The sequence below is a fragment of the Cheilinus undulatus genome, linkage group 14 (genome assembly GCF_018320785.1).
Source record: "Cheilinus undulatus linkage group 14, ASM1832078v1, whole genome shotgun sequence".
Lineage (NCBI taxonomy): Eukaryota > Metazoa > Chordata > Actinopteri > Labriformes > Labridae > Cheilinus > Cheilinus undulatus.
Genome location: NC_054878.1, coordinates 35,064,123 through 35,085,911, shown reverse-complemented (window position 1 = coordinate 35,085,911; position 21,789 = coordinate 35,064,123). Strand labels below are relative to the sequence as shown.

General features: G+C 36.6%; 1 protein-coding gene across 15 annotated transcripts in view; it reads left to right on the top strand.

The window, feature by feature from the left end:
- Window positions 1–4,967, top strand: part of ptprk (protein tyrosine phosphatase receptor type K) — a 168,134-nt gene extending 163,167 nt beyond the window's left edge. For all 15 annotated transcript variants that reach the window (XM_041804637.1, XM_041804628.1, XM_041804639.1 and 12 more), the window contains one exon: window positions 245–4,967. In XM_041804637.1, the coding sequence (XP_041660571.1) occupies window positions 245–298 (54 nt within the window). In that variant the 3' untranslated portion in view covers window positions 299–4,967. The remainder of the gene's footprint in view (window positions 1–244) is intronic.
- Window positions 4,968–21,789: the final 16,822 nt, after the last annotated feature.

Sequence of the window (21,789 nt, the reverse complement as noted above, 5' to 3'; positions counted from 1 at the left end):
AGTATGTGACAAGAAGTCTGTAGTGTGCTTCTAGTTTGGCGGATATTTCCCCACTCTTGTATATCAGTGTATTTTGTGGGTGTTAGAATGCATCACCACTGAATTCAGAAATGGTCCCAAACTTCCACAAACAATTAAAGTGTAGTTAAAAAATACATAATGGAAAAGGAGGCACTTACTGTTTGTTCTGACAAAGGGTCCAGCAGGTAGTAATTTCAGTGTCTGTGTCTCTGTGTGTCTACAGGAGCAGTATCGGTTCTGCTATGACCTGGCCCTCGAGTTCATCGAGTCCTCTTAAACAAGGGGCAGAAGAAGAGGAAGAGGAGGAGGAGGTGAAGAGGAGCAGAACAACTTTCCTCCACACGTTTGATCCTTTGCTTCGCTTGCTCCCGACTCCCCTCTGTGCTGGCCGTTCTGTAGCACCTGTTTTGCGTCCCTACGAACGGCACAGACGGCTCCTTGTACAGCGCCGTTAAAAATTCACACAAAGGGAAGAGCTCAGACTTTCAGCAGATGGGAGATTTACTGAGGGGAGGTGATGCTACTCCTTTAACTCCTTTACGCTTATTGTACAGCTTTTTCAGTGCCAGCGGGCCCCCTGTATGTTTCAGGCCCTCATTTAAATGTTTCCCATGGACTCGATGCCTCATGCTGTTTCAGCTGCAGTACTCAATGTGCCCTGTAGATGTCTCTCTTTCCTGGTGCAAGCTGCAACAGCTACAAGATTTCTGTGGCCACACATTCCTGCTCACATGCTAATTTGTCATCATGCTAACATTTAAATTCTGGACATGAACTGATCATCAGTCTGTACTTTTATACATGAAACTTTAAATTACAGCCTGGTCAGATGCTGTGAATGCTTCTGCTTTCTTCTCCACAGATCAGCAGCTTCTTCATTTTATCTTCATGTTTATTTCAGTCAAAACAACATTGAGTTCAGTACTTATTAACACCCACTTTGAGGCCATTTTTACTTAGATTACACTCAGAGAACTGACAATTACAGAATCAAAACGTACAGAAAACAAACAAAAAATAGTGTTCAAGAATCAAGGCTGCCAATGAACCAACAAAAGGGCGTTTACATAGCGAGTATTAGTCTTTTTTTATCGTATCATGAAGTGGCAACTTGAAAAAAAGTGTAGGATTTTCACCTAAATGTATAAAAAAGTGTGATATGTATCATTGTTTATTGTTTATTTTAGCTCACTGTAAGCTGCAGACTTGTTTTGTTGGATTGTTTTTGTTTTGCATCATTTACTGATCTACTGGATAGAAGTTTTGAAGTCTTCTCTGTAGCCCCAAACTTGAACGTTTGTGTTCAACCTTGTGACATTCAGTGTAACCATGTCTGTGTTCAGGGCTGGGCCCAATGCACTTTCAATTCAGCCGATTCATAAATGGGAGATTTCAGCTCACAACTCAAATATGAACAGATTTTTTGGGGTTGGAGAGGAGTTATTATTGCCTTTTAGAAAAGACTGAGAATTATGAATACTCTTTGATTTACAGTTTCCATTTCTGCTTTGAAAAGAAGTGAACTGACCCCAGGACTCATTGTTTTTGTGCACTGGTGGCCAACACTTTTCTACAGAAGCATACTGCATTTACATGAAAAAATGAAATCATGCTCTGCTTTTATAAATCAACGTAATGATTGTCTCAGAGTTATAAGATAAGTTTTTATTTAATTAAACTATTGGCGCTGTTCTTCTGTATCAGCAAGATACCAGCTGGTGTGAAGGTATAACTGGTGTTGAGTTAAGATGGAGTTAGTGGTAGTTCCAGATGTGAGTAATGGCTGCCTTCATCCAAACAAGGAAAATCACTTTCTTATTCATTTATCCTTTGTGTTTGGGGTGGGGGCTTTTGCTTTTACTGGACAGGAAATGGAGAGAGAGAACATAATGAGTGAAACCTGAGTGATGTCAACTGTTTGGTTACTGAATCCAGCCCATGGCAGCAGCCATATTGAAATTGCTGTCTCAACCAAACTTTCAGCTTAGAAACAGACAAATAAGGTGGAGCAGGGTCTTGATTCTCCTGACAAACAGCTACAACACGCTGGATAGCCATCATATTAGCCGTCAAAGGCAATGTTAAAATCTAAACTTGCCTGTGCAGTTTTTTCTTAATGTTATGTTTGGCTGAACAGGAGATAGTTACATTAGGAAATGATCTACAAAATTAAAGACTGAATATATCTAACACAGGACTGTCCGAACTTTCTCACTGAGAGCCACATACAGAAAAATAATAGGCTAAATGGATTGTTTTGATATACCTCACCTGTAGAGTATTGAAGTTAGTTAAAATTAATGTAAAAACGTGACTCATTTTTTATTTTTATTTAGCCTTTATTTAACCAGGATTTATTCCCATTGAGATACAATAATCTCTTTTACAAGGGAGTCCTGGCCAAGACAGCAGCATAAGTTTCACACACAGGACATTAAACAGGACATAGAACAAAGGTTACATCAATCGACAAATTCATCAGCTGGAGTTTGAAGTAACTTGTGTTCAGCTGTACCCGTTAACACTAGATCCACTATCAGGTAAAATGAGACTTCAATTAAGTCTAACTTCATATTGATAAAATTTTTAAGTCTGACTCCTCTCTGACTCTTCCTAAATGTTTGGTCTGTTGTGCCTAGTGTCATAAAAATGGTTTGCATGAGTCCACATTTTTTAAATGGACTTTTATTCATAGAGCGGCCATACAGGTCAAATTTACCCATGAGAAACTAGTGATTTTCCCCTTTGTTTTATTTCAAACCAGAAGATAAACAATAGATGTTGCCACCTCCTCTCTATTGCTGCACTGCATAATCAGAAGTCATAGATCAACCTTCCTCATAGACACCACAGGCAAAAAAAGATGTCTCTAGATTTGCACATTGATTTCACCAAAAAGAATCTGATGTTTGGGAAGTTTCAGGACTATTTTGGATGTGATGGATCATCATCCACCAGTGATCTAGGTCTCTTTCTGAGGTTGATGAGCTGTTTATTGTCTGTGGTTAAATAATTGCTTTTGATCAGTGCTATTAATGAAAATCATTGCACTCTAATAATGGGTCAAATTAACCCACTGGCTGTTAGAGGTATAACAAAGCCTCGGTGGTTCTTGTGTTAAAGTTGCAAAAAGCCCTGAACCTGTTTTGTAACTTAAAACTGTTACCAAACATCTCCAAGAGAAGCTCTGAACTTTATACTTTTTCCTTGCGCATGTTTAATCTGTTAACTCACACAGCCATGCTCATGTTACCATCTGATCGTGTGCCCACATACCAGTTAAACCATGACACCAGCTGGTGTCTCACTGATTCAGGAAAAGAGCATTATTTCCAACATGTTCATAAAAAACATAAGTGGTCATACAGAGAAATTTGTCTTAATTCAGAAAAAAGGGCAGACTTTTATGTTGTCATGTGAACACAGCACGCTTCTGTACTTCTTCCTTTGTTTTCTTCTTTTTTTTTAATATTATTTTGTAGCCGATGTTTATTCATAAGCCAAAGACTTTGTGTAAATATGTCTATATGGATAAAGCACATTGTTTGTATTTATTGTTTGTTTACTTGCATTGCTTGTAAGAACAATCATTCTTTCATTCCATGTTTACTCCACCACCAGCGTTTCTTAAACTGCGGGTCGGGGACGCAAAATGGGCCGCAGTGCTGAATATAAGAATGATGTAATGAGCCCATAATGGGTGCTGCGGCAGCGGCGGTGGCGGGTGCTCTTTTTGTGTCCATGAAGAAGAGTTTAAGAAGCCCTGCTAGAAGCTGTATATTGAAGCGTAAGAAGTAGTTTTCAGTATTTAGGTGCAGTAGTATTGTCTTGTTTTCACTTTATGAAACTCTCTGTGATGTTGCTGTGGTTTCTTTGTGTAACAGCCCCATCGCTCTGTTTGTGGTCAGTAGTAACATCAGTGCTTTAAAAGCACCAGAGTCTTTTTTGGATAATAGCTCCTGTCCCTTTTAGTTTGGGGGAACGCTGTTTATCTCCATCCTCGTATCCTGCTCACCATTATCCCTGAAAACACACACATGGACTCAGTGATGCAAATAGGCCTAGTGAGTGAAAAGCAGGACTGTGAGACATTAAAACAAACATTTATTGTGCCTAATCATTTGAATTTCCTCAAGCATTTTAACAGCATTTTAGACGGCAAACCAGGGCTTTGTTGAACGCGTTCTCATGGACGATCAATGTTTTTAAAACCATGATTCAGTGTGTTTTATGAATCCGAATGCTTCATGAATTCTCTACGAGGCTTCACCGGATACTATTTGTGTTTCTGTTGTGCACAAACAGTTTCAGAAAAGAAATATTGTAAATAAAATGTCAGAGGTTTCACACAGTTGGAACAAGAGTAGCGCAGGTCTACTGTTATGGATGTTATTGTAAATAGACTATCATGAGTGCTCTATTGTTGGATGAACAGTAGAGATGTAGATGATGGATGCAATGTCAGAACTTTAGTTCTGTTGTAGATACAAAAAAAAGTCAAGAGATTGTACTAGAGGAGGATTCAACTTCACATTTTGACAGATATTCTTTAAAAATCTTTAGTTTCCACTGAAGACAGAAGTATATTCTGTCAGTGGAGCAGCAGTCTTCAGTTTTTCCTTCAGATTTCTGGTCTAACGCAAAGAAAGGATGAAAATTCAGAAACTACAAAATGATGATGGCCTTCTCTATAGCATGCAGAGACTGAAGTGAAGATAGAAACACATAAAACATGAGTAAAGGGTAACGCTAAGGAGTTAATCATGCCAAGATACCCATAATTCCTCCCTGTTAAACCTGAATTAATGGCCCTGAGGAGTCAGAATGAAGCAAATGCCCTGATGAGAGGCCAGTCTGAGTATACAAGCGATATTCATGGTTCATAATTATTCTTGTCTGTAATGTTTGGCTTCTTTGCTGTAATAAAGACCACTTCTTTGATTAAAGTTGCTTGCTGTGTTTTGTTACTGGCTTCATATTTCTAGCTGAGAAAGGAAAAGGTCATCAGCAGAGCCAGGGGGAAGATTGCAGGGCCTAAGATGCAAATTTTTTCTCAAAAGGCCTGAGCTTTCCAGATTACTAATGAAACTCTACCTCTGTGCTTTCCACTATGAAAGCCCATTTATGAAAGTAAAAATATGACTGTTAGGCAGTAAACACTTGGCAAATCCAATTTATGAGATAAAAAGTTGGAATAATGAGGAAAGAACGTATTATGAGGTACAAAGTCAATATCATAAGATAGTCAAAATTATGAGATAGTAACTCCACTCTATATATCTATATGTATCTCTCTCTCTCTACACACACACACGTACAGTATACATATACATAAGTGTGTTTGTGTGAAGAGAAGGAAGTCAGAATTTCATTTAATAATTTAAACTTTTTAAAAGTCTCATATTTATGATATGCTGTCCTTATGTAGACTTAAAAAAAAATAATAATAATTTTGACTTTTTTAACCCCAGAGATTCAACTTTTATCTCATTATTATGACTGTTTCTTTCATGATTACCACTTTTTATATCATAATTCTAGCCTTTTTATATTATTCCTAAAAGAAAATATTAACTTAAAATTAACTAACAAATATAAGTAACTTCACTTAAAAAAGAAAAAATACTAAAGTTAGGCAATATTTTAAAAGTAATGAAAAATGAAAGCCATAATAGGAGATAAAACATCCAGATTATGAAATTATGAGATAGTCAAATTTTGATATTGTAAATAATAATAATGAGATAAAATTGAAATTATGAGAAAAAATTAAAATTTGAGATCGTATTTAATAATTATCAGATAAAGTTAAAATTATGAGATAAAGTCAGAATCATGAATTATCTGAATTGTATATAATAATCTTATAATATCTAATAATTTCGACCTTTTATGTCATAGTTATGTCCTACTTTTTAACAATTTAGATTGAGCTATTTTTCCATAATTGTCTATTTTTCACCTTTTCTTTTGTTACACCTCTGGCCAGCTATGTAAATTGTTTGAATGGGGAAATACCGCCACCTGCTGTCCTGTCCTGTCCTAACTACCAGAGTAAAGGCGGTGGCAAGGTGTGCAGGAATCCGAGTGATCAGTCTAAATATGACTCCACTCAGAGAAGGCAGCTAGCTAGTTAATTAGCTTATCCACTGTCGTGAACACTCGTCTTTTTCAAAATGAAGACCTTAAACCTCGACTACCATCTTCAAGAAGTGACTGTGCGGCATCATCTACTAGTTAAACGGAGGGACTTGTTTCAGGTGAGTGAATGTGTTTCTAGCAGAGTCCATGAATTAATGTTAGCTCGCTAGTGTTAGCCGCGGCTAGATTGAATGCTATATAAATTCACTTTGCTTCTTGAAGAGCTGTTGGGTGAAGTATTACCTCTGATATGAGAGCAAATACATCCACAGTTTTTTAAAAGAATTTTCAAGAAAAAAAAATCAGCATTTTTTGAGATTATTTAGTCTTAAGTGGAAACCGACCACGATTTCCGAGTTTGGAAGTCTTAAATTCACAGGGCAAAAAGTAGAAATTTCACAATTTTATTGTCGTAAATTGACAATATCATAGAGTAGTTAATTGTCTGGAAAAACAATTTAAAATAGTGGTTTGGTTCCAGAGTTCTTGGATGTAGGTCTGAAAGTAGGAGGGCCAGAATAGCCCTGTAGGTAAGAATATACCAGTGTAAAAGTCTGTGTGAAGATTAGGACCATCCAACATAAACAGAGATAGGTGAGAGCTTTGAATAGTTGATAAACTTCACAGCTCTATGATACACAATATCAAGAGCTGATATAAAGCATATATGTACAAAACATCATTACAGTCCAGCACTGGTGTAAAAGTGGCAGCAACCAATCTCTTCTTAAACTCAAAAGAGAGGCAGGATCTGATTCTGAAATAAAAACCCAGTTTCGGTTTTAGCCTTGTAGCGCCGCATTATGTAATAACGCCCCATTATGTAATAATGTAAAACATTTTCCATCCACCATTTAATAATGCTGCATTTTCTAAGTCACTAAGTGGTTAGAGTTAGGGCAAGGTAGTTGGGTAGGGCATACCTTGGAGCCCACACTAAGTCCTATGGTTAGGGTTATTACATAATGCGGCGTTATTACATAATGTGGCTTTACAAGCCTTTTTGAGTAATAGAGATTTATCAACCAAAATATCAAGCTATCTGGAACATGACTCAGACTTGATCTGTGTATCTGGGAGATCGATGGCAGGCTCAGAAGAAGACTAGATTTAGCATTTGATCCGAGGTGTGACTGAGCAGTATATTACAATGTTGTCAGCATGAAAGTGAAAATTAGCATTAGACATGTTTTAATTGATATCATTTATATAGAGAAGAATGAACAGAAAATACACTGCTGTATTTTCTAACCAAATTATGCCACTTGATTAGTTTTAATAATTAGAATAATAATTAAAATCAATATTGTCATTACATAACATTTACTAGTAATATCCGTTGGAACATATCTTACATTTTTTTATTATATAACCCACATAAATGCTACTTCAGGAAATAAAAGGCACTAAATAAATCCACTTTTGCATTGAAGGCGTCTTCCTATAAGCATAAATGCTTCCTGACTTGTTTCTGTTGAGGTGCAGCTGCATCACTGAACCCTCTCCAAACCCTCACTACTTATAGAGAAAATAAAGAGTTCTCCACAATCGTGCTGTTTTCTTCAAAAAGTTTAATTTGCATAATTATTTACAACAGATGGTTGATAGCAGTACTTCGAAGGGAAGGGGGCAAAATATACCAAACCACATAGATAGAGCAGGAAAATAACGAAATGTTATAAATGATTTAAAACATTTCAAACCCTTGCATTTAAAAAAAGAAAGTATACAATTCATTTATAGATAAACAAACCTGTAAATGAAATGTTCAGCTTAAATTAATCTTACGAACACAAACCGATCTGTAGAGTGCTGTAATACTGACCAGCAATGAAACACTAAATAATACATTCATTTTCACTATCCTGCATGCTATCTGAAGATCTTATAAAATAATGCTGACAAAGAAACGGTAAACAACAAAAACATGGTCAAGAGCGGAAAATAGTTCCATTTAAATTAGGCATATATTATATATTTATATATGTATATTTCTGTACAAATACTGAATATTTGGCATTATATTTATCCTCATTATTGATAATATCTAACAATTCAAAATAGTTTTAAGCTAACCACAAACCTTTTTTTATGCTATCAAATATTTTCTCATGTCACATTCAAAAACCCATAAGAGGCCTTCTGATATTTCTACCCACAGCCACAACACAAGACATTTCTCCACCAAAGGCAAACCAAATTGTGACTGCTCTCTCCCCTCATAAAACATTCAAACATAAATTACCGGCACAAATATAGAGTCATTTTTTCTTCTTTATAAAGTAAACATTTAAAAAACATGAAACATGGACAACATGCATCTCAACTTCTGGTTGAATTATAAGTCCAAATAGTGTTGCAGAGATGAGTCAAATAGTTGACACTCTAAAGGACTGGAAGAGGACTTTCTAAATATGTCAAGAAAGAAGCATGTAAACGGCTACGTTAGCACAACCTTAGCAAAATGTTGACCTGTTAACAGAAAGGATCCGACATTGTACAATTTTCCTATTTGTTTTTAATATAACAATGTTTGCCGTGATGATTGAATTTCTTTCCAGTAAATATGAAGCTACAGCCACAATGGAGGTAGCAAACATCTGCATTTATGACAACATTAGCCTCCAGGAATCTCTAACCCCCCCCTTTTTTTATATTTTATATTCAAATTTTCTTACTTTCAAGTATCAGCCAAGGATAAAAGCCATCATTTTTGGTCTAACACTGGTCTAGCTCTTGTTTAAAACTACTTTATTTTCCTGTTTTCAGTCTTACATCTGGATTAAACTCACCTTCTCTTAGCTTTAGTTTTTTGTTAAAGGACAAGCAAACAGCTAGCTAGAGGCTATTGATCATACCTTGGATGGAAAGACAGGTGTTGAAAGCTAGAAAATGCTAGCTTCTTTAGTTTCTTGACTCGGGGGGGGGCTGGATAAAAATGCTTTATGAAGCACTCTGATCAGAAAACAAAACAGGTGATAGTTAAATGGCTAAACTAGTGTTAATTTCGTCGACTAAAAAGTACGACTAAAAATGTTCGTCGACAGCCTTTTTTTTCCATGATAAAAACTAGACAAAGACTAACAAAACTAGATTTATGATGTCTAAAACTGACAAAAAAGTTTAGTTTTTGTCAAGATGACTAAAACTAGACTAAAATATAAAGTAGTTTTTGTTGGACATTCAAAATCTGTGATATTTCTCCACTGTGGATAAATCTGTCCAAAAACAATGCATCTGTATCTATTTAGCCTCTCAGCTGTAGAAAGCAGGGTCCCCAGGTTTGGCAGAGTACATAGAACACACTACCATGATTTGGTACCAGATATAGGCAAGAGAATAAATGCTTGGACTAAAAGCAAAGACTAAAATGTGAGGACTTTTTATGGACTAAAACTAGACTAAAATTATTTGAGTTTTCATTGACTAAAATTAGACTAAAACTTAAAAGCGTAGAAATTACTAGAATGTGACTAAAACTTAAATGCATTTAATTTAAAGCTAAAACTAAGACTAAAATTAAAAATAGATGCCAAAATGAACACTGGGCTAAACTGAGCTATCGCTCTCTTAGCTTCATTGACAAAGAAACAGCTAGCTAGATGGTAATTTATGTGGCTGGATAGGGAAAAGACTAATATACTGGTTTTCTGTATGGATTCAACTAAAGAAATTATGCTTTTGGGGGTGTTTAGGCAGTTTTGGTTTTACTAAGTAAGACATATGCTAAAGCTAGAAAATGCTAGCTTCATCAGACTGTTGGATGTAATTAACTCTTGTCCAGAGGAGTGGATAGAAAAACTTTAAGGAGCACTGGTTACAGAGGTTTAATGCTGGACTAAGTTAACTCTATCTCAGTGTAGCTTCCTGCACAAGGAAACTGCTAGATGCAATGACTGTACTCGTTAAAACAGCCGTTCTCAACAGGGGTGCCACAGCACCCTGGGGTGTCTTCAGACTGGTGTATGTGTAACCAAGAATGAGTATGCAGATCATTAGCAATCATTACACAAATCAAATGTCAAATTGCTAAGCATCTACAGTATTTGAAACTAATCGTGATACTTTCTTGTATGGACATACAAACACATTTGAACAGTTAAGTTGTTTTGTTATATTTTGATAGGCTGGACAAATTCCTAGCTTATTTACAGCTAAAACCCAAATGATAACTTAGCTATATTACAAACAAATACACATGGTTAAATAAACCGAGCAACTAACCATTTTGTCATAGCGTTTATATGCTGCTCTGAGGCTGCTAGTCTGTTTGTCTTTAAGCCAAGCTAAACTACCTGCTGCAGGCTGTAGCTTCATATTTTACTGAGCACTTATCATGAAATTGTTTGCAGTGCACAAAAAAGTTTTCCAGGATGTCAAACAAATTTCTTACACAGTTTAGCTTACAAAAAATACACAAAACTCCTAACACTTTCCTTTTCCAGAGGTCTAAAGATCAAGATGGAGAGCCAAATCAAGCTAAATCAGGCTTATTGCTTGTGGAGCAGATACACTCTCATCCAGCCAGATATTAATGCTAGTATGACTTTAAAATTGATCCATAAAGACTCACTTGAACACTGTTTGTCTTGTGATCCATGTTAACAAAAATTACATGATTTATGAGGAGAGAGAGCAAGCAATAGAAAGATATCTTTGCAGTGCAACCATATCAGAAACAAGGAGAAAAGCTTTTAATGAAAATTTGATGGAGTTTCACTTGAAAAGACTAAAGAAACTCTGCACAAGGGCAGCTCAGGGCTCTAACTTGAGGAAAACATGTGACACTGTTGTTGTGGTGTGTATGTCTTTGCGTTTGATGCTTTAGGTGTGTGCTGATTGTCAGAATGAACAAAAAAAAATCAGATTTTGGAGAAAGTACAAGAAGAGAAGTTGGTTGATTCAGCACCTTATGCAGATTTCTTTGTGGTGTAATCTGCAGGACAACTTTTAAAGGATGGTACCGAAGTTATGGTGCTGTAAACTGTGGTAAAAAGCATAAACATGTTATCAGGAAAAGAGGATTTTGTCTCATCCTTAAAAGTATCACTGGAAGTTTGCTTACTTTTTCTTCATACTAGATTACTAGATGTGTTATCTATTAAATCAGCACAAAGCAAATCATAAATAAATGATCATGGATGAGATTCTTTTGAGTGCTGGATGACAATGGCAGCACGTTTTTGCTCTTGTAGCAAATAAGAAAAAAAAAGTTATCTGCTCCTGGGCCTGCAAGCTCTGCCGCCCCACAGAGTACTGCTGCATAGTACACAGGCATGACAAGTGTTCCTGTGGAGATTACTCCTAATATACCATGTCTACTAACACACTCATCCGTGAGGTAAATAGCTGTAGGTGAGCCTGCCTGTCATCATATGAAAAACACTATTGCACTTTTTGGCTGGTCAAGTTTTGTCAGTCTCCAGATTCCACAGATGTCAATGCCAAAGAGGCAGCAAACATCTCGAGATTACAATGTCACAGCTAGGAGGAAAAATAGAGAAAGTGGCTTTAAATAAATGGATGTGACATGAGATGTTTTCTGTCATATCCACTCATAAATCGACTGAGTCTCTCTCTCTGTTGTACTGCTATTTCTGCCTCAAAACACATTAATTTGATCCAAAAATAGTGCATCATGGTGAATCATAGCAGATCTATGTAATTACAAAACAAAAGAGGAAACAAATCTTATCAAATCCTCCTTTGATAGCCTCTAAACTGTATTGTGCTGAAGTTTATTACAGAAAGACATTTGAATCAGTCAAATATAAATGCAGGATAAGTTTGAATTTCTGCAGTCCGACCCAGCCCAGTATTCAGCCCTTTGCAGTGGTGTTACGGACAAACCCGCACTTTAAGAGGTGTTGCAATCCTTTCACGTATCTTAACGTAAAATATTCATCTATGTGAATCAAACTGTAAGGCACCTGAGGATTTGTCATGTACATAATTACCGAACTCTTGAAGCCCCTCGTAGCATGACAGGTAATGTTACACAGACAAAAACAAAATCATTACATATGCCATGCTAAGTAACCCTAATGAAAACACTGTCTGGATAATGGCACCATGATTATAGAATAGCCCCGCATGATACCAAAAAAGCTTATTATATTATGAATATAATTTATGTTGCAGCAGCTGGTGTCCATGTGAGTTTTGAGGACATCCTAATGTCTGATATCAGTGTGACTGATAGTGATTGGTGCAAAAACAGCTGAAGTGACATCATTTTCATTAAGCCAGTGATGGTTGTCGTGAATCTGCTCTGGTTTATCCTTGTCCCCCTTATCCGTCCCCCTACTCCTACTTGGTTTCAGTCCGGCTTTTAAGGTGGCACGTGACAGAAGACTAAACTGGAAAGGTAAATATCAGTTAATGTTCTAAACCAACCTTATTCTTTATATTAGCATGATAACTAGTTACATCTGATGTCACACTCAGGGTGAGGATCTCAAACACTGACAATCATGCGTTGTGGTCCCCCTGGTTGCAAGTCTTACACATTGCTTGAAATAATAGCCACAATTTTATGGCTTGAGAAATTTCCATATTATTGGAACATTTCTCAAGATTAAAACACTTGCTATTTCAGTATTTTCTAAGTTTGGTTGTATAAGGTACTTTAGTAGTGGCATTAGCCTCCAGTGATTTCAGTGAGTGTTGCCCCTTTTAGTTTGTTGTGCTTGGAGAAGCTAGGCTATACAGTGTAGCAGATGGGTATAGTTTCTCCACGCAATTTAGCGAGTTTAAGGTAAAACAATGCTGGCTCAGTTGTACACTACATCAAAAAATTTGGCAGCATTTCATTTTTCACCCAGGAAGCCTCCGTGTTAAGCACTAGCAATGCAAGCTTCAGCTACTAGCTACTTCCTCTTGCACCTCAGCGTATCTGAACAGCTGGTTGGGTCTGCAGGCTTCGCCAGAGGAAGGAACAAGTAACTGAGATAAAACACTAAAAATGAGCAATTTCGACTTTCAAGCGATAATGACATGAAGTTTACTGTGGATATGAAAGGATACTTTTACGACCTGAAATACACAGAAAAACTTCTACAGATGGAGACTCAGCAGTAAGAAAGAGGTGAGGCAGGAGAGATCCTGACTTACCTGCTGGTACAGACCAATCCTACGACTGATTTGTGGGCGCCACCATCTTGAGCGGCCACCATCACTGTGGTCGAACTGCGTTGTCCACTACCATCTGCGAGCTGTGACAGCGGCAGAGATGTTTGTAATAAAAACTGTACAGAACCACAAGAGTACTGTAATCAGAGGGCTATGACTTCAATTTTATTTCACAGATTAAGGATTTTACTGATGTCTAATGTCTATTTAAAAGAATAACGTAAAAAAAAATGTGAAATTAGATCCAGAGTTCACACTGGACTTTCATAACTGACCAACCTCCAAAATTCACTCCTATACCACTATTGGGCATAACCATTATTAACAGCAACAAAACTGACAAAAACACAAACACTGATCCAGTATCATGTCTCACAAGAGCAAGGCTGGAGGCATGTATTTCTGTATATAATTCCACCAAAGTTCAAGACAGTAAAAACCTAATCCAACCTTAGCCCAAACTGATGATCCTGTTATTACAGCCCGTCTTTTAACACGGATTACACATGACCGGAACTTAAAAATGACCGATAAGACATAATTCCATCTATTTGCTTGCAAGTTGAATAGAAAAGATCATAAAGTATGGCGAGCAGCTTCTTATTTGCCTTTTGTTGCATTTCACACATTAAACAACCAGTAGCTTCAGTAAACTCCCAGTTAGCCCATAGCTTATTAGCCATCATTAACAGCTAACAGCCACATACCCTCCACACAAAACACCAACAAAAAACTCTGCATTTTAAATGAACTATGTTGCTCACCGATTGAAGATTTTGGTCCTCATAAGCTGATCAATTCAGCTGCAACCACTGTTCACCTTCAACTTTAACATCCAGCCATCATGCTTTAATTTGAGTAGCTTCGCTTTTCTGATTGAGGATAACAGCTCACAGTGCCTACAGACTGCATCACTCCCCATCCAGAGTTCCCTGCCTCACTGAATGCTACTGTTTCACAGATCTTCTTCAACTTTCTGAAAAAATGTTGGAGAAACTAACCAAGGAGCTGATTGGAGATTTGTCATCCAAATAAGTTTGTGGCTGTTGCTTTGTTCTTCCAATGGCTAATAATTAGTTGACATAATATGTTTATTAGCTGTTGAAGTTGAAAATTAAGGTGAAGTAACAAGTTTTACATTAGTTACTTGTTTCTTCTGACAGAGTCCACAGACCCAAACAGCTGTTCAGATACATGCAGGCGGACGAGCACGTGGGGAGTAGCCAAAGCTTGCATTGCAAAATAATGCCAAACACAAAGGCATCCTGGGTAAATCAATGATAAGCTTTTTTTTTCAATATAGTGTTCAGACAGCATTGTTCTTTTGCCCATTTTTACCTTAAACTTGCTAAAGTTCACAGAGAAACTGTACCTGTCTGTAAAACAATATAGCTCATTTTCTAAAGGTGTGTCATATTAAAAATTCTCTGAAATCACTGGCAGCTAATGCCACTATCGCCAAGTACCTTATACAACCCAACTTCAAAAAACACCTAAATATCCTTTAACTCACAGCTGCTGATGAACAACTGCTAATGTCAGCATTAAACTACTTCTTTTCATAAAACAACATTTCAAGCATTTACACAACATGAGAACAAAAGGTGTAAATTGCCAGCTAATGGTATTATTTGCAAGCTAACAGCAATTTTAGCTAGCTAATCTTTATGTAATGCTGACATAACCATTGCAAATATTATTGTTAGCTGGGAATTTACTGATTTGCTAGCAAACATTAATATAAGCAAGCTAATCTTTATTTTCGTAGAAATATACATGTAGATAAGCCCTGGGCTGCTACTGTTCATATGAGCGACCATGTAAGTGGGAGCCATTTTGAGGGGTATAGCTGTGGCTCAAAATTAATGTAAGTCTGTATTACTATCCAGGATTAAATTATGTGTGCATTGCTAAAATGTGAATCAGTTTTCATACTGTTTGTGTTCTCATTAAAGTCAGACATGTATTTGTGATCCAGGATATTTGATTAAGTTAAAAATTGTTGTGTAATACCATAATGCTTTATCTCATATGAGCTGACTGTTATTCCTTATAGAAAAAAAATGTAGAATTTGAACTATAAAGGCATTATGTCAGGCTTTGCAAAGGTTCACTTAAAATGTATGGAAGCATATTTCATTCACTTAAGAAAATACAAACCTGCATTGTGTTGTTTCTGACTTGACCTGATAATTTCTGTAATGGTTGTTAATCAGCCAAGTCATGGTTATTCAAATATTCATCAAGGGGCAGCTGGACTTGATTGAGCTTTTTGAAGATGTTTCACCTCTCCTCCAAAGGGATTCTTCACTCCGAAAGAGACTGAGGCATCATGATGTTTGGACCAATGATCATGATTTCAGAACCAATGATCATGTTAGGACCTAACATCATTATATCAGGACTGATAATAATGTTAGGACCTAATATCATGATTTCAGGACCATGATCATGTTAGGACCTAACATCATGATTTCAGGACCCATGATCATGTTAAGGACCTAACATAATGATTTCAGGACCCATGATCATGTCAGGACCTAACATCATGATTTAAGGTCCTATGATCATGTTAGGACCTAACATCATGATTTCAGGACCCATGATCATGTTAGGACCTAACATCATGATTTCAGGACCCCAGATCATGTTAGGTCCTAACATCATGATTTCAGGACATATGATCACCTTAGGACCTAACTTCCTATTTTCAGGACCTATGATTATGTTAGGACCTTACGTCATGATTTAAGGACCTATGGTCATGTTAGGACCTAAAACCATGATTTTTGCACCCATGATCATGTTAGGACCTAACATCACTATTTAAGGACCCATGATCATATTAGGACCTAACATCATGATTTCAGGACCTGTAATATTGTTAGGACCTACCATCATGATTTCAGGACCCATGATCATGTTAGGACCTAAGATCATGATTTAGGGACTCATGATAATGTTAGGACCTACCATCATGATTTCAGGACCCATAATAATGTTAGGACCTACCATCATGATTTCAGGACCCATGATCATGTTAGGACCTAAGATCATGATTTAGGGACTCATGATAATGTTAGGACCTACCATCATGATTTCAGGACCCATAATAATGTTAGGACCTACCATCATGATTTCAGGACCCATAATAATGTTAGGACCTAACATCATGATTTCAGGACCCATGATAATGTTAGGACCTAACATCATGGTTTCAGGACCTATGATAATGTTAGGACCTAACATCATGATTTCAGGACCCATAATAATGTTAGGACCTAACATCATGATTTCAGGACCCATGATCATGTTAGGACCTAAGATCATGATTTAGGGACTCATGATAATGTTAGGACCTAACATCATGATTTAGGGTCCTATGGTCATGTTAGGACCTAACATCATGATTTCAGGACCCATGATAATGTTAGGACCTAACATCATGATTTCAGGACCCATGATCAAGTCAGGACCCAAAATCATGATTTAAGGTCCTATTATCATGTAAGGACCTAACATCATGATTTCAGGACCCATGATCATGTTAGGCCCTAACATCATGATTTCAGGACCCATGATCATGTTAGGACCTAACATCATGATTTGAGGACCCATGATCATGTTAGGACCTAACATCATGATTTCAGGACCCATGATCATGTTAGGACCTAACATCATGATTTCAGGACCATGATCATGTTAGGACCTAACATTATAATTTCAGGAGCTATGATTATTAGGACCTATCATCATGATTTAGGGACCTATGGTCATGTTAGGACCTAACATCATGATTTAAGGACCCATGATAATGTTCAAATTTCAAAATATGCTTTAATGGCATGAATGTCTAAAACCTTTGTTGCCAAAGCTGAGTACATAAGCAAAACAAATAATAATTATGACAATCACTATAACACAACTGATAATAATAAAATATTTTCCATAAAATAAAACAAAAAACCAAGTTATTGACTATTATAAAAATTAATACTGTCTCTAATCTGGTGACATTCAGAAACAAAACATGCAGCTAGGTGTATATGTTTAGGTTCTTCAGCTAGACACAGTCTCATTATTTCTTCATGTGATCCGGTTGCTGTAACTTGGCTCAAAAAGTTCTTTCTTACAGCTTCATACAGTGGGCAGATGAAGAGAAAGTGGGTTTTATCTTCAGTTTTTAGCAAATCACAATGTTTACAAATTCTTTGGTCTCTAGGATTCCAGTTTTTATTACAACCTGTTGCAATTTCAATCATTTTAATTTGTGTTTTGGAGAGATTTTGTACCTCTTGGGTTTTTAGCTGATCATATTCTTTAATATTTTAAAGGGGGTCAGTCTCTGGGCAGAGGCTGTTGCTCAACAGGGAAAGTTAATGTTAGGACCTAACATCATGATTTCAGGACCCATAATAATGTTAGGACCTACCATCATGATTTAGGGACCTATGGTCATGTTAGGACCCAACATCATGATTTCAGGACCCATGACAATGTTAGGACCTAACATCATGATTTCAGGACCCATGATAATGTTAGGACCTAACATCATGATTTCAAGACCCTTGATAATGTTTTGACCTAACATCATGATTTCAGGACCCATGATAATGTTAGGACCTACCATCATGATTTAGGGACAATGATCATGTTAGGACCTAACATCATGATTTCAGGACCCATGATAATGTTAGGACCTACCATCATGATTTAGGGACCCATGATAATGTTAGGACCTACCATCATGATTTCAGGACCCATAATAATGTTAGGACCTACCATCATGATTTCAGGACCCATAATAATGTTAGGACCTAACATCATGATTTCAGGACCCATGATAATGTTAGGACCTAACATCATGGTTTCAGGACCTATGATAATGTTAGGACCTAACATCATGATTTCAGGATCCATAATAATGTTAGGACCTAACATCATGATTTCAGGACCCATGATCATGTTAGGACCTAAGATCATGATTTAGGGACTCATGATAATGTTAGGACCTACCATCATGATTTCAGGACCCATAATAATGTTAGGACCTACCATCATGATTTCAGGACCCATGATCATGTTAGGACCTAAGATCATGATTTAGGGACTCATGATAATGTTAGGACCTACCATCATGATTTCAGGACCCATAATAATGTTAGGACCTAACATCATGATTTCAGGACCCATGATCATGTTAGGACCTAAGATCATGATTTAGGGACTCATGATAATGTTAGGACCTACCATCATGATTTCAGGACCCATAATAATGTTAGGACCTACCATCATGATTTCAGGACCCATGATCATGTTAGGACCTAAGATCATGATTTAGGGACCCATGATAATGTTAGGACCTACCATCATGATTTCAGGACCCATAATAATGTTAGGACCTACCATCGTGATTTCAGGACCCATAATAATGTTAGGACCTAACATCATGATTTCAGGACCCATGATAATGTTAGGACCTAACATCATGGTTTCAGGACCTATGATAATGTTAGGACCTAACATCATGATTTCAGGACCCATAATAATGTTAGGACCTAACATCATGATTTCAGGACCCATGATCATGTTAGGACCTAAGATCATGATTTAGGGACTCATGATAATGTTAGGACCTAACATCATGATTTCAGGACCCATGATCATGTTAGGACCAATCATCAAGATTTCGGGACTCATGATAATGTTAGGACCTAACATCATGATTTCAGGACCCATGATAATGTTAGGACCTAACATCAAGATTTAGGGACTCATGATAATGTTAGGACCTAACATCATGATTTCAGGACTCATGATAATGTTAGGACCTAACATCATGATTTCAGGACTCATAATAATGTTAGGACCTAACATCATGATTTCAGGACCATGATCATGTTAGGACCTAAGATCATGATTTAGGGACTCATGATAATGTTAGGACCTAACATCATGATTTTAGAACCCATTATCATGTTAAGGACCTTACATCATCATGTTAGAGCCCAAAATGTGAGGTTCTTACATTATGTGGCCTTGATGAACCTGGTGAGGACTAGGAGGACACACACTCAGGTGAAACCATGGCTGTGTTCACACTGCAGGACTTAATACTCAATTCTGATCTTTTCTCAGATCTGATTTTTTTGTCTGCCTGTTCACACTGCAGTCAACTTCCAAAAGATCAGATATGTATCTGATTGAGGACCACATACGAAAGTGGCCTGAATCTGATTTGGAACAGTCATATTCAATGTGACTTGTGCTGTTCACACTGTCTGGAGAAAAGAAAAAACAAACAAACAAAAAAAAACAGACGAGTCACATGTGAGCATAAAAATCAAATTCAGGTCACTTTTAACTGCAGCGTGAATGTAGCCTTTGTCAACTCTGGTAACAGCGCTCAGGGAACCACCTAGATCATTAGCACGTGAATGGTCAACAGAGGCCGTAATTTCTGTCTTTGGGCCCAGGCCTTGTTCACATGGAGACGAAAACCATATATTTCCGTTTCGTTTTGAAAAAGTTTTCTGTAAATATAGGATGATTTCAGGTAATGTCTGCATAAGCACGGAACCACTAAAAATGACTGTAAACGCTGTAGTATAACTTTTGCATATACTCATGAATTTGTCTCTGTGTGGATGGGGCCCCAGTCTCTTTGGAACCGAAGAAGCCTTTTTGGAGGAGATGCGAAACCTCTTCAAAACCCTCGATCCAGTGCAGTTGTTCCTATGTTTATGAATGAAATAACCTGATAATAATCCTGGGTTTACTTGAACTGTTTATGAAAAATAATGTCTTCCTCAATTAAAAAGATAATTATCTTATGGCTACTGTTTCTAAGGTCCAGAACACATGTTAAAATTACATATACAGATAGTAGTACCAAAATTACATTAGCCAACTGATATTTTCTTTGGAGATCAGTAAGATTAACTGTTCATTGTAGTCTCATCATATATTTTGCAGAAGACATTATATTAGGCTACTAAATATATCACAGATAAATGCATCTGTAAAGCACTTCCTAAAGTTTGAAATGCTTTCAGATTGGCACACTAGTTACAAATGGAAAGTTTTCTTTAGTTGTGAGATAATTATGTCTTTAAATGAAGAAGTAAGAAGTAATTTTTCATGTTAATTCAGAAATAAAACTGATTTTTATTGTCTCAGGTAAACACAATGTGCTTCCAGACACTCAAAATAGCCTTTCAAATTGCCTAATAGGTTGGCCGTTGTAATACAGATCTCACTGTTTCATGAATCACAGTAATCTTATGAAAGACAAAGCATTTTGTTATGAAAACCTGGATGTTTTCTTATTTGATCAAGTATCGTGGATCATAAATGTCTGACTTTTATGAAAAACAGCATGAAAATCAATTCACATTAAAGCAACAACTGAGTATTTTCAATGTGGGCAGAGCCCTGACCGTCCAAGTCTTGCATTAATTTTGAGCCACAGCCATAACCCTCCAAAATGGCGCTCATGTACACGTTAGAAGCCACATCTACTATGACATTTAGCTATCATAGCTGATAGTGAATTAATATTATTGCTATCTAGGAATGTATTCATTGTTTTATCTAACAGTAATCTAACAAATATGTTTGCCTGCTTAACATAATGTTATGATGACTGCTAGTTAGAAATAACTCCTATCCTAGACAAATAATATTATCTTATGAACCAACAAAACTAACTTTGAGTAAGCTATTTCTCTATGTTAGCTAGCTAATTGTTATGTTATTGGACCATCGGTGCAATTGTTAATTAGAACTTCACTGGTTTCCTTGCAAACATTAATATTAGCACACTAGTGCTTATATTATCTATCACATTGTTGTGTTGTCTAGGTAATAAAACTAGCATAGTACTATTGCTGTTAGCTAGAACTGTAGTGGCTTACATGTTATACTGAAAGCATTTTTCTTCTTACCCTGCCAAAAGTTATCTCAGCAAGCTAACGTTTATGTTACCTAGCTAAAACTCAAAGATAGACTCACAGGTGCTACATAGGTCTGTATTTCACACAAGAGATGCATCTACATGGACTCTACTTTGGAGAGTAGTAGCTGAGGCTGAGAATGAATGCAAGTCCATGAGAGCAAAAGGGCTAACTGAAATTAAAATATTAGTGTGAATAGCGTTGAATCTGTTTGTTTTTCATAAAAAAAACAGATATGTATTTGTAATCCAGGATATAAATTACAATTCAAGTTTTCATACTGCAGAGCTATATCTTATCTAAGATTACTGTGGTTGTTTAAAGAATAAATAGTAACGGTTGTATGGTAAAGGCCTTAATATCAGGCTGTTGCAAAGGCTATTTTAAAAGAACAGGAAAGTATTCCATTAACTTCAAAAAATACTAGTATATTTCTTTTTTATTGAAATTAGTGAGATAATTCTGGAATTTCAAGAAGTTTTATTTACCAAAAGAAAAAAAAAAGATTGGACTTTCTCAAATGAAGTGGTCTTACAGTGTC